At 38.3% G+C, this 14,515-nt stretch overlaps 1 protein-coding gene across 1 annotated transcript; it reads left to right on the plus strand.

The window, feature by feature from the left end:
* Window positions 1-1,255: 1,255 nt before the first annotated feature.
* Window positions 1,256-14,128, plus strand: LOC121425906 (ficolin-2-like). Its single transcript, XM_041622013.1, has 4 exons — window positions 1,256-1,832; window positions 9,552-9,700; window positions 10,320-10,587; window positions 12,746-14,128. Exons 1-4 carry the CDS (start codon window positions 1,463-1,465, stop codon window positions 12,994-12,996), a joined length of 1,038 nt encoding a protein of 345 aa, XP_041477947.1. The 5' UTR covers window positions 1,256-1,462; the 3' UTR covers window positions 12,997-14,128.
* Window positions 14,129-14,515: the final 387 nt, after the last annotated feature.

Consider the following 14,515-nt stretch of genomic DNA (forward strand, 5'->3'; position numbering starts at 1 on the left):
TCAGAAAGGAAAACAAAAAAGTGGGCACGCTTCTGTTTTAACGGCATTTTTACATTACAAATTTTAATTGTGCCTCTCAAAGGGGCACGGGTCGGCTGTGCCCTCTCCGCTCTGAATCCGCCAGTGGTTTGTGTGACTGTGCCATTATTATTGTTGTCGTTGGGGCTCTTGTTCCAAGAGGATTAATGAGAATTACTAAGCGCGCCAAAACAATATGATTCAAGCTCCTTATATTTGTGAGAGAGGAATACACAAGAGAATATAGATTGAAAAGGGAGTGGGATGTATAATATAAAAAATAGCTAGCTAGATAGATAGATAGATAGATATATAAATCGATCGATAGATAGATAGATCGATCGATAGATAGATAGATAGATGGATGAATATATAAATAAATACATGAATAAATTAATGAATAAATAAATAAATAAATAAATAAATAAATATATAGATAGGGGATCAGAGAGCTGAGAATCGAGCTTGAGAGAGAAAGCGAAGAAAGAAGTGAGAAGAAGAGGGATGAGAGGGGTAGACAGAGAAAGGGATGGGGCAAAAACAGAGACAGATATAGAGAGAAAGATAGGGGAAAGTGAGAGAGATGTGATAACCATATAATCAGGGTTTGACAAGTTTTTGATGAAATCCCTTTTGATGATTATGAATGATACGATACAACCTCTAATCGAATTGACCTAGTTTTAGAATCATCATTGGAACAAGTCAGCTTTTACCCGTCATGCCCATCAAATGTCATCCACTCGCTAGAAACTTGTTAGACTTCTTAGACAGTCGTATAGTTGGTGTGTTTGGCAATCTGTGCCTTCATCATTCGTTAAGCAGTGTTGATTATTAGTCCCTATTCTAATTATCACCTTTCAATATTTCTATTCAAATCATTCTAACTCATTAAAACTGTTTTTCTAATTGACACTGACATAGCCAGGAAATTGCAACAAGGTTGACAAAAGCGAGCGAGCAAAGTGACCGATAGGGGAAAAGGATGTCGGAGCCTCGAAGGCGGGTAGATCCTTTTAAGAGTAAGACCATTCTCTATGCAAGTGAAAATTGACTTATTCTCATGAAAAAAAACCTCACATTAAAATCTACTATTGTGTTCCCTCAGTAAAGTGACCAGACCCCTAACCAAACGACTGTAACACGAGGCTAACACTACCTTGAACATGATGATCGCATCCCAAGGGCTCAGAGAAACGGGGATAAAAAGTAAAACTTATCGGCTTTCAACAGCTCATAGCCCTATTTACTCTCGGCCTCTCCCAGCTCAGGCTCAACCAAGCGGCTTGATCTTACTGGATTTCGGATTTTACTCATCAAAATATAACTTCACGAAGCTGGCACTTCTTATCATCGCGGTGATCATTTTTTTACTAGTTTAGGACTAAAGTCATTCAAGCAAACAAAAATACCTCAGTGATACTTCAACCCATTTTAAATCAAGATGGAGCTCAAAATTGTCATATTTTTTCTGTGTTTGGTGATGGTTAAGGGCCAATGGCGACAAGGACAACAGCAAGGCAACCCACAGCAAGGCAACCCACAAGGAGGGAGGGGTCTGTGGCCCCAGCAAGGCAACCCACAACAAGGTGGGAGGGGTCAGTGGCCGCAGCAAGGCAACCCACAACAAGGGGGGAGGGGTCAGTGGCCACAGCAAGGCAACCCACAACAAGGTGGGAGGGGTCAGTTTGGCCCTCAGAGACCGGTGCCCCCAGGGAGGGGCCCATTCGGCCCGGTAGACCCACGGTTCCAACCAGTCCAGCCAGGCAGCACCTGTTGCGACAGAACCCTGTACGGTGGAAACAGGGGGACAAGTAAGTACTAAATTTTGATTTCATCATTATTAAATGAATTTTGACGGAAAACCCCCTTGTAACTCTACACCCAATTATTTGTTTTATCAAAGCAGATTTGATACATTCAACATTATATACATGTTTTAATCATATTTACAATTGCCAAATCTGTGACACAATTAGGCCTAGTTAGTTTTGGAGAAAAAATATTATTTTACCCGCTCGCTTTGCTCCCTCACAAATTTATCTCAATTGGTGTGTCTTTTCCCCAAACACAGCCACGGTCATGGTAAGCGGGGGTGCTGAAGCACCCCCAAAATTACCTTGGGGTGCTGTGTGTATTATTCTCCATAGGCAGCATCCCCGGTTATTCTGGAAAGTGTCTCGGCACCAATTTGATCTCCATTTGTAGCAAAAACCTAGTTTTTATTTTTCATTATTATTATTATTTGTTTATTTATTTATTTATTTATTCATTATTATTATTTTTTTTTTGGGGGGGGGCTTTTCAAATTTACGACAGCACCCCCAGTAAAAAAACCCAGATCGTTCCCGGGCCCTGATCACAGTCCCATAAAATCCTGTCACTGCTTACTTGTTTATGGATTTTCTTGATATTCAGACAGACAATGTTCATTTTGTCTGAATCTAGGCCTTGTCATTTTCTCTGTGCTTGGGTATACATTCATCTCTGATTTCTTCGAAAAGTAATTGTCGAAGCCTAATTTTATGAATAGCGGAGTCTGAATTTGAACATGGTGAGTATGATGTTACGGAGTGATGGGGGAAGTTACAACATGTGCAACAAATTGCACTCTACGTATAGATCCCAAAACATTCTCGAGTCTAATTGCACTTTATTGCCAACTTATTTGTCTCTTGCAACAGAAGTATTACTTTTTGTTTCAAAATCACTTCGAAATCATTTTTTTTTGCTTTGCTACTGATTTCAGCGATTTATCATATCCAATAGGTTTCTACTCGAAACACCCCCTAAGCCTCCGTCGTCAAGGAAATGGGTTGACGCCCATTGGCAACGAAACTATCAAAGTGTATCCCCTCCTGAAAGAAGGCTTCCTTATTTTCCTTTTCTTCTTCAAAATGGCACCAGACATATCGCATCTATTTATGGCTAGTTGGCTACACCTTTACGGATGCTTGCATCCTCTTTTTGACAGGCCCCTGTAGGCTGGTATCGAATTATCGTTCTACCCGTGATCGATACTATCTAGAGAGATGGGGGTTCTCGAGTGCAGGATTTTAAAAATGTCAGAAGAAAGAAAATACAGCCTCACTGAAAACATAATAATAGCCCCTCCCTTGAGTTCATGTGAGGAAAATGAAAAAAGAAGTAGGCTTATGTTTTTAACCTAACCGTTGATTGAAAGGACAAACTTCAAATCAGAAGATAAACTATCATCTCATGGCCCTGGAATCACAACTGATCCAGGGCCGTGTCCCCCCCCCCCCTTGAGGAGCAAAATTAATAATTTTAATGTAAAAATGCAATGAAAACAGAGGTGTACCTACTCTTGAGAACTTGAAGACATTTTTTTCTTTATTTTTTGCTTGTCAAATTTTTTCGCGGACGAAATATCCTCCAAGAAATTTGCCCCCTTTTGTAAAATCCTGGGTACGCCGCTGCCCTGGAATGCGGGGTTGCTGGGGTGAAGCATCCCACAAGATTTCACTGGGCAAAATCGTACTTAATTTTGTAGTGGAAACCTTTTTTGTTTGTTTGTTTTTTTTTTTGCTTTTCAAATGTCTCGTGACCAAAAAAACCTTTCATTTCGTAGAGAAAATATTTTTTGTTGCTTGTCAAAATTAATCCAGCACCCCCTGTTAAAAAAATCGTTCCCAAGGTTTTGTGTAATTATATTACATTGTGGAAATCAGCCTAAATAATTTGTTGGTTATATCAATATCTGATGAGTATGTAATCAATTCTTTGGAATTTCTTTAAATTCGGAGTGTGACGAAGTATTGCTCCATAATTGTTGAATGATTTAGCAGATTGATAAATCAGTATACCTCCTTGCAAGTCTTGCGGCCTGTAGGCCTATCACGGGGGGAGGGGGGGAGAGGAGTCAAATATATTGCTGTACACATGCGCTACCCCCCCCCAAAAAAAAAAAAAAACGCGTTAAAAGGGGTGTTTTTCAGTTTTGGACGCGGGCCGCGCGTGCACTCGCTATAAGGGTATCAAAACAGCGATTTCCCCCAAAAAAGTGGTTTTGAAAGACTGGTCAATGGTCAATCGGGGGGTCAGACGTATTTAGGGTATGTTTTTTCCAAAGCTTTTTTTGTTTTGAGACTAGCAAAACGTGTTTAGGGTATGTTTTTCCCCATGCTTTTTCCCGGGGTCATATTCTGGCGACAACTTGTTTAGGGGCCAAAATGTGTAAATAAATTAAGCCCGCGAAAAAAAAAAAATTTTAGGGGGTTATTTTGCACACAAACACAAAATAATATTGTTTAAGGGGGGTGTTTGGAAATAATTTGGTCACGCATGTTTTCAGCGACCGCACGTTTACAGCATCTTGGTAACACTATTGCCCTATTGTAAAATGCCCCGCCCTCTCCCCCTACAAAATGAATGAACAGAAAAATGAACAAAGCGGAAAGATATCTTGATTATATTGATTGTGTTGATTTTATACAGTGATACAAAAATATGTTGAGAACTGTCATGTCTGATCCTGATTCCGATTAATATATGGTTTGATCTCTCGAAGGTATGACGGTTTTCTTGACTTTAAGCCGTCGGACCTCTAAGTTTCTTACTAAACAATCACAATACGCTTTAAGTGTCTTTCGGGTTAAACTGACGAATGATACTTGCTTACATGGCTCAGTGTTAATACGTCTACTGACTCTTCTTCCATACAGGCATGTTATTTTATTTACGAAAACAACATCTCTGTCAGCATACACATCATTCTACTTGCTTTACTCAATTCTTCGTGTTAGAATATCACTCAGCAATCCTGCAAAAAAATCAGTTTATGCTTCGCCTGTTGCTCTCATATCAGGAGAAAATTTCATCGACATTTTGCGTTCGCTTCAGAGCAGACGGTAAAGATAATTTCCCGCCCTTTTCCTGCTCTACGTCAAAATGTAGCACAATTTTTGAATGTCAACGAGCTCAGAGCATGCTCTTTATTTCTCATGTGTCATCGTGTCTGCGAATTAAAATGTCTGCGATTGCTGTGGGTTAATGCCACTGGATTAAATGAGTCACTCTGGAATTACGAATCAATTGTTATAAGAATGAATGATACATTTGGACTCATTATGGTTATGAAATTAGATAAAACATTGTTGGGGTGAAGAAGGGGGAGGGTCTCTTGTTTTGTGTGTCAGTGTCCCCCTGTATCATCATGATTGAGAATGAGAATCCAATAATTGCCATTCTTTAGATATTCATTTCCCCTTCCTTTGTGAATCATTTTTGTTTTGACACATCTTTAGTTTGAAGAATAGAAAATAAAATAAATTAATAAATAAACATTTAAATGAATGATTGAATAAATAAATAAATAAATAAAACAAATGAATAAATCAAATAATGAATAATAAATAAATAAATAAATAGATAAATAAAGGAATAAAGGAATAAATAAATAAAGGAATTAATAAGCGAGAAGATAACACTTAGAGCATAAGAAACAAACTATCAACATATAGATTGGTAAAATGTTGAATGAATAATGAGATAAATCAATGAATCAAAATGAATGGATCTAAATGAATGAAATCGATAAGAAATGAATGAAAATACATTAGGAATCATGAAAAAAAATAGATATTAAAACACAAGTCAGTGCATAAACATTGCTATAACAGTAGCTATTTCAAACTTTCCAAATAATAAAATGTCAACAAAATTAGTGCTCGCCAAAATCGTGTTGACATTTTATAATATTGGAAAATTTTAAATATGAAGAAATTAAAAAGAAAACTCACTGGGGACGCAGCGTCATCGCTTTAGCCGGAAGTCAAAATTTAGAAGGGTCAGAGGTCATCCAGGGTCCCGGTCCAGGGAACTTCGGGGGAGACTGATGTCCTTCATCAGCAGATGCATCTCGTCTGAAAATAGTCTCATAGAGATGTTCTCTGCCAAGATTTCTCTACCCGATGGCGTTTCATACATAAGATCGTTTAAAAAAGACTTATCAGTCTCTTCTTATCATTATATCACTCAGTTATATAAAAATGAAGAGAATTATTTATAAGGTATTATCATTTAGACATACTGATTTTTTGTGGCTTTCAATGAATCTATATTTTGTTTGTTTACATTTTTATTAACATTAGTTTACTCCTATTCTATGCGCTATAAAACACTGTGTGACAAAATATTGCATTAAGGTTAATGCACCATGCCCTCCTCGAGTACTTTATGACTTAAGCTCATATACTCAATATTGCTCTACCCCGTTGGTTTAAACCACAGCTCTATGGTTTAAACCCGTTTAAAACTGGATAAGAGAAATACTGTTGATGAGTAAGCTAGGAAGAAAGACATACTCACTCTAAGATCGGATACAAGAATATAGCGATAAGAAATTGTCGCGTTTACAGGAGAGCTGAAAGATTGAAGAGAAACTAAAATAGGAAGAAAACCGCGGAAGTTTTGTGATCTGAAGATAGGGCGCTTGTATATACTATACTGTACTAGTAAAACTGGATGGGATCTGTGCGACTTGTAGGAATTCATAAAATACTACATTATTGACGTACACATTGGGGCCATAGGGACGTTGCCCCCTCCCCCCAAAAGTTCCCCAATCGACGAGAAAAAAAAGAAGTGAAAGACAGGGGAAACAAAAGGAAAGGGTTAGATATGATTTTTTTAGAAGGTTATCTTAAAATCTATTTTTAAAAATCCCAGATTTTCCATGTTTAATAGGGTCGATGATTGTTTTGATCGCCCACCTTTAATCCTGTCACGAAAATTCCCCCGTATACGCTATAATTTCTGCTATCATTCTTCTTTTTTTTTACTCGATAGGACTTGCGTTAACTCAATGTGATGAAGGTGATTTTCTTGGATGCCTATAAACCCAAACTTTTATTTCGCAGTTTTTCTTTTTATTCTTTTTGTTCCTTTTTTATCGTTCTTCTATCATCCTCCTTTGCTCCTGTTTTTTTTTTTTTCTGCCCACGGCATTTGCGATTTCACAACAAAACTATTAAGTGGGGAAGTCAAACTGAACCCCGGGCGAGAACTGATTCCCCCCCCCCCCGCCGTCCCCTGCCATAAAAATGAAGTAAGACCTACAACGACTGAAGAAAATCTGAAGTAGCTACGCATTCCGGAATCAGCAAAAATTCAGACCATGTTTGGATTATCAAAATTTCCTCTGAACGAGTCACGTGGGAGGATGAAAACTCACTTAATCATGATGATTCTAATCTATGTCATCGAATCAATGCATGTATACAGAGGACCCCATGTTTCAGTTGTTAAACATTCGGAAACAATAATGAGGCGGGATTCAAGTCAATTCAATTTAGTATAATAGCAATGTGTTTTTTTTTTTAAATAAATGGATTTAGCTAGAAGCCCCTCAATACATTGAATAACAAATTTTGATTCGGGCACCAATTAAAAATGAATAATCAACAACTGGATTTAAAAAGCTGTTATTATTACCCCGGCTTTAGCTCGAGCTACCATCACCGGCGCTCAGTGCATTCCAGGAATTGATCCTGCCGTGTACCTACATAACAAACGTACAATTTAACACCAAAAACAATGCAGCGTATTTGATTGATTGAAGAAAGCCTGCAGGGTATGGCTTGTATAAAATTTACCAAAGAGATGAATAACCAAAGAATCGAAAATAACTAATAATAAACATTAACTCACAAAAAATAGACACAAATATATTGTTTTAACATTAAAATTTTCAAGAGATTTTTATCGCGCATCAAAAATTTGTTTAGATTTATATTATTAGGTATTTCATTCCACACCTTGATTCCATTATAACGCAAGTGCGTTAGAGTGATTTTGGCTCGGGGAGATATTAATAAATGAACATAATAAATGCGAGGGGAAATTGAAAAGTGATTTTGAAAATAAAGAATATTTGGTATTTTTCAAGAAGGGTTTATTCTTAAAACGGTTATCCAGGATAGTACCTCAGTCAATGAACATGTTCAAATTTAGGCCATCAAACATTAGGCCTACACTCTCTAAAAAAATTACCTAATGTTGGGTAAAATGGGAATATGTATGTTTGTTGGGTAAAAAGATATTTTGTAAATTTTACGCAATGAATGTTTCCTTGAAATTTACCTTTCAAACATGCGTAATACTGGGTAAACTTTTACCCTCTGCTTTTAGAGTGTAAAAGCTTAGGCTATATCCAGACTTCTTTACACCACTGAATAACAGCGCATGACTGATTATGCTAGAATGGAAAGCATCATTTTCAGTTCGATCAGTATCTCATCCGAAAGTTTCTAATCAAGTGACCATCGGAACAATATAATCCATTTTGTATAAAAATAGATCATTCATAGACATAGCTGTCTCCAATAATGCATATTAACGGAAATGAATGCCTTTATTTTACTCTTTTCGACCCGTCAAAGTCGAAGGGGGGGGGGGGTATCCGATCTATTCATGTCTTGGCCTACTCGCTAAGCCATGCCCTTTGCGGGGGGTACAGGTGTATTTTTATTAAACAGGATAAGGAAGGGTGAGTCTTGTATTCCCGCGCTGACAGAGTTGTCTCGTTCCCGTAGCAGACGACATGCTGAAAATATGATCGGTAGTCGAGTCAACCGATCACACCGTGACCGTCGGGAATTTATCGTTGATGCGTTGAAAGTTGGTCAAGGTCGTCAGTCTCCTTTTTTTATCCTGAAGATTTGTCGTCATCGTTGTCTTCACCGACATCGTCGACCATATCATTCCACATCTTTTAAACTTAGCCTCAAGTTCATTATTCATACACTGTTTTTCTTTCTTTTTTATAGTGCAATGACCGAGGAAAGAGGGACTAGCCCTCCATCTCTTCATCCCTGCAACTCACACCCTTCCCATTCCATTTTACCATTGGGAAAAATGTTGAAATAGACATATTTAAAATCTACTTCAATACAAAATCTCTTGATTTTCTGATGAAAATCACAAATTTGCTTGTTTGGACGGTTCCCATCCCTCAGTTATCAGCCTTCGTTATAATGTATTTCGTATAGATCTGCAAGTAGTTAAATTGTTTTAGTTTGGTGGAGAAAGGAAACTCTTTTCTGCTCGCTCGGTTGCTTTGCTTTCTTGCGTATAAAGTAACCATGGTAATTTGAACTGTTTAAAAGGGTGACGCCTGCAAAGACCACCCCGTGCTTATTGGTTGATATGCTCGCCCCTTCTCGGTCGTTGAAAGAAACCACAGTACTTTTCTGAATACCAATTTTAGATCGTGACGTAGATATAAGTATACACTGTAAAAACTGTGGTGTTAAAACTGACACCAGTTGGTGTTAAAAGAGGACCACACCCTGAGGTGTTAAAATTACACCCTAGAGATTGAACATAACACCAAAGATTGTAAATGTAACAACCAAAGGTGTTGTAATAACACCTATAGGTGTAAAACTAACACCACCAATTTAACACCGGTGTAAAAGAAATGGTGTGGTCCTCTATGTACACCGGTTAACACCACAGTTTTACATTTGAGATAATGAAACTTTATTACCCCCTCTTTTTTTCTATTGCAGCCCCACTCCCGATGCCCAAGCATTGCATGGATATCCGAGAATTCGGCGGGGTTCGTGATGGGGTGTATACGATTTTCGTTTCTTCCGTCAACGAGTGTGGAAAGAGGGATGTTTACTGCGATCAAACACGAGACGGCGGTGGATGGACGGTAAGAAACCGAAAGATCATCGTACATAGATCGTAGAGAGATCGAATATATAGATCATGTAGATCGTAGTTCGATTGTAGTCAAACTGCAGTAAGACCGCTAATCATGACGCCTGCTATTCATGATACGGGATGTTCGCTAGTCAAAATTTAAGAAGGGAACCTTTATGTTCTTTATGAAGATGGCTGCTATATAGGCTGATGAGTGTTCTTTTCAGTGACATGGTTTATGCGATTGCGGCTAGCAACCCCCTTCTTCCTTTATTAATAGCCACCCCTTATTAAATCATGAATACCAAATTAATCCTAGTGGATAATACCCATTTCCACAAAATATAGACCCTTATATGATCAACTATCCCTTACTGTACAATGACGAGCGACGCTGTATTATGTATGGTATATAATTAGCACAGAAAACCGCATAGATAATGACCCTATTTATAAGCCTTATATCATGCTTATGTATATCAGTGAGGAAAGCCGATTTCTAAAAAGGAAGAGTTTTGTTGATATATATATATATATATATATATATAAACAAAATATGCTGAAGATAAATGGTAATGCTTTCAAAGCCAATGATATAGGCCTAAGAAATTTATTTTTCCCATTCCCAGGTAATTCAGCGGCGAATCGATGGCCGCCTCAACTTCCTCCGAAACTGGGAGGAATACAAACACGGTTTCGGCTTTCTCGAGGGCGAGTTCTGGCTCGGCAACGAATGGATCCACAAGATCGCCATGCAGGGACCGCACGAACTACGAGTCGACCTCGGCGACTTCCAGATGCAGGAGAGGTTCGCAAGGTACAAGGTGTTCTCGGTCAGCGATGAAATGGGCAACTATACGCTGAGGGTAGAGAGATACGACCCCCAGTCAAATTCAGGTAAGATTCTGTTCTGTTTTCTGTTTATAGTAACTCCCATGGGAACTCGGAGGGACAGCATCTTTTTTGCTGGTAAACGCCAAGCTGGTATACAACCAATTACCTTGGAAACTTTTTACGTCTAGGTTAATCAGTCATAGTGGCTGACGTAATAGACGACAGATATCACTCTTGGGCCTTTTTATCAAAGTGGAGACAAAGGCAGAGTTGGGATTCGAACTCACAACCTTTTGATTATGAGTCCAATGCTCTAACCACTGAACCACACGATTCAGTATACCCCCCTCCCAGTCTGCAGGCACAGACCCCGATTGATACTTTAATCGACAAGTTAGCCTTCACAAGACTAGCGCATATAAAACTTGCTGTTTAAATTTCAGGCCAGAGGGCCTTCAATGTTATTAGTCAGTGTAGGCTACACTTTCAGACACTTTAAATCGAGTGCCGAGGTTTGCACAGAAGACTACCCTCATTTCCCCTCCCTCTTCTCTTTCTATCTTCCTCGCCCTTCCTCCACCTCTCTCTTGTCTACGAAGCGAAATAGGAATGATTTTTAGTGAAAAAAATAATGTTAAAGATTTCCGAGTTCATTCTATTGAGTGTACCTCTTTTGGTGATGAATTAAATAATAGAGAGGGAGAGAAGAACTGGGATTTGAGAAATGCACTTACTCTTGATATTTGTTGAATTGAAAACAACATACACTTTACTTTAGCGCATAAAATATCTGGCACATATTGCCTAAATTAGCAATTTTTATTTGGGGTCAGTATTGAGATACAAGAAGTTGATTGATTGTATCGCGTTGGTCAGACTATCGTCAGACTGATTTATTTCCGCCCTCAGCGGTGATGTGATGATCCTGGTCAGTGTGCCAAAAATCACACGCCGAGATGGCCTTGATCTTGATGCTTGATGATATGATTCAAACACGGGGAGATAGGCAGGGAAGACAAACTTCTGTGGAGGGGGGGGGGACACTGGACCCAAAGGTCTACGACCAAGTAAAACAAAAGGGAGAAAAGGAAAGAATGGGCATGGGAAAAGGGTGAAATTATTTAATCCTATAAATATGATTAGATTTTGATTTTAAAAGCATCACCATTAAAATTTCATTTTAAACTTGAAAGAGCATTTCGGTCTCAAATTTGCCGAAGTTGTTGGTGTGTGTACTGTCATGACTGTATGGTTACGTTAAACGATAAGAGTTTCCTGTGTTTGACCGTCAATCATTGTTAATAGTGAAAGGGCAACAACAACCCCTCCCCCTTCCCCTACATTTCAAGTTTTACTTTCCACAGGAGTTTTTAATAAAGCTATTCTATATCCATCCTGACAGACCTTTAGCCTACGTTGATGTAAGGATGATGAAAAGGTTAAGAACTTATATTGCATCTTAAACTTGTCTTGTAACTCACGGTCTGAACTTCGACGCCCATATTGCCCTGCATCAAATATGAAAATAGTGATTCACTTTTAGAAGTCTTCGGAGACCATAAGTTGGGATAAATTTAGTTCCGTGACGTAGAGCTTTGTGAATTCTTGCCAAGGAACACGAGGAAGGCGGGGTCGAAATTATAATGTCACGAAGGGCACTGGTGTACCTCTATATTCTGCCATGTCTGTACCCTGTTTAGGGGGCGATTCTTGTAAAGTCAGTCATGAACATTGACTAAGTCGTCAGCTCTGATTTTTTGGGTGAAATCCCAGTTTTTGATTAGCTGAAAAGTATTGATCTCTGAATATGGTAACGGTCAGAGCAGAGGATGGCAATTGACATTGCTGACGAGCTTCAAAGTGACTTTATATTGAAATGGCCGCTACATTAAAGCGCAAAAGGCATGAAAGGGTCGCTGTGTTTGGTTGCATGATCTGATAATGAAAAGCAGCCGATTTTTTTTATGGCAGTAACTACAGGAAAACGTTTACAAATTTTTATATTTAAACTGAACCTGTTTATGGCCTGGAAGAACTACCCCAAAATAAAGTGCATCGGTGTTTTCACATCGGTCTGTCGACATTGGTGTTGCCCAGAATTTACGAAATGTAGGCCTATCTTTCACATGGCTAATATTACTGGGCAACATTTAGCCCCAGTTGAATTGCAAATTATGATAAATTTCTCATTCTCCTTTACCCCCCCCCCCCATGTTTATAGGTGACGCCCTGACCGGCCACAACAACGTTCCTTTCTCCACCATAGACCGTGACAACGACCGATGGAGCGGCAACTGCGCCCGGCAATACACAGGGGCGTGGTGGTATACAAGTTGCCACAACAGCAACCTCAACGGTGCCTACCTGAAGGGCCCTAACCGGCAGTACGCCCGCGGGGTCGTCTGGAATCAGTGGCGAGGGTACAGCTACTCGCTCAGGTTCACGGAGATGAAAATAAGACCACTCTTTTGAGGACACCATAGCTTAATTTGGATTCATATGATGGCTGCTTATTTCAAACTGCATTAAATTAACTTTGTCCAATATTTGTATTCATCACTGATGTTCAACCGAAATTGTTTGTTAGAGATGAATACGTTATTTCAGAGTGAAACATGTTTTTTGTCAGTTAAAGTCTTGGATGCCCCCCCCCCCCTATAGGGTCGTTGGCCGAGACTATATTAGATGATCGAGATCATGATTATGACAGCTAGTGTGCCAGTGAAAATTCCGCCTCTGCTCTCTCAATTTAGAGTTAGGTTTAAGAATAAAGTGAAATGGAATGTTTTGCATATCGTCTATGGCAGCTTAAATCACGAGATGTTATAGAAAATTCAGAAGTGACCAAAGTTGAAAGTGAAACCAAAATAAATCAATGCTGGTCGATCATTTACATCCTGTGCATGGTGCTGCATTTTTCAGTCTTTTTTAAACAACCGGGCATTGTGTAAATAATCGTTCTTATAAAGTTTGTTGTTGCAACATATTGATTGTAATTCTTGTATAGAAGCATGTACATAACGTAGCCAAATAAATGTAATTTTGCATTCGTACTGACCCGTTCTGGAAGTGACGATGGAAATAAATATGCCCCCTTTTGGTGAGGGCCCTTTTATTTGCTGATCAAACTATTCCCAACTAAAATAGATCAATTTTCTGTGCCCTACCGCCCCTCCCATTACCAAATCCTAGATCCACCCCTAAAAAATACTTTTGGATCTATTCATCTTTTTTTAATGACTACTGTGAACTAATTTGGGCCTATGTAAATTATTCACGAGAGGTTGTTTAAGGGTTGGGGTTGTAAGTTTTGTTTTAGAGATAAAAATATTCCTAATGACGAACCTAAATTACTTGCATTACAATCTCTATCATAGTCATACACAGTCAGTTAGACGATTCTCCTGCAAGCTGTAATTAATTAATTAATTAAAATGCAAGTCAATTCCTTGTTAGCTGTTATCCTTATCCCATGTTGAAGTAATTATTTTATTCTAACACTAAAAGAAAATCTAATTATTTTAGGAACAATGAATTAGATCTTATCCAATGAATTTTTAGAACTAAAAGAAGAATGTCGAAATCCTAATTGTCAAAACGTTCTAATAATTTCCCTATTATGATTTCATTATCATAATTCTTATAAGCAATGACATTTGAGTCATAATGTAACTTTTTTTAATGAGGAATGTGAAGAATGTGCCTGGATTTTCAAATGCGATTTTTATGTGCAATACTTGAATGTAAATATTCCGTCAGTTTAGCGAAGTTGTATATTATCCTCATATATTGAATTATATTATACAGATGAATTATAAACCTTATCACTTTTTTTAAACAGCTTTAAGATTGTTTTAGAAGGATTTTGTTTTCTTATCACGGGTGATGTAAATATTGTACGTCAATTATCGTCTGAATGGCTTATTAAAAGAAATTGTTTAAAGAAAACAAAATATCGTCATAAAAAAGCAAGAGCCGTTCTTTATCAGAA

Source organism: Lytechinus variegatus, chromosome 13, assembly GCF_018143015.1.
Source record: "Lytechinus variegatus isolate NC3 chromosome 13, Lvar_3.0, whole genome shotgun sequence".
In the NCBI taxonomy this organism is placed as follows: Eukaryota; Metazoa; Echinodermata; class Echinoidea; order Temnopleuroida; family Toxopneustidae; genus Lytechinus; species Lytechinus variegatus.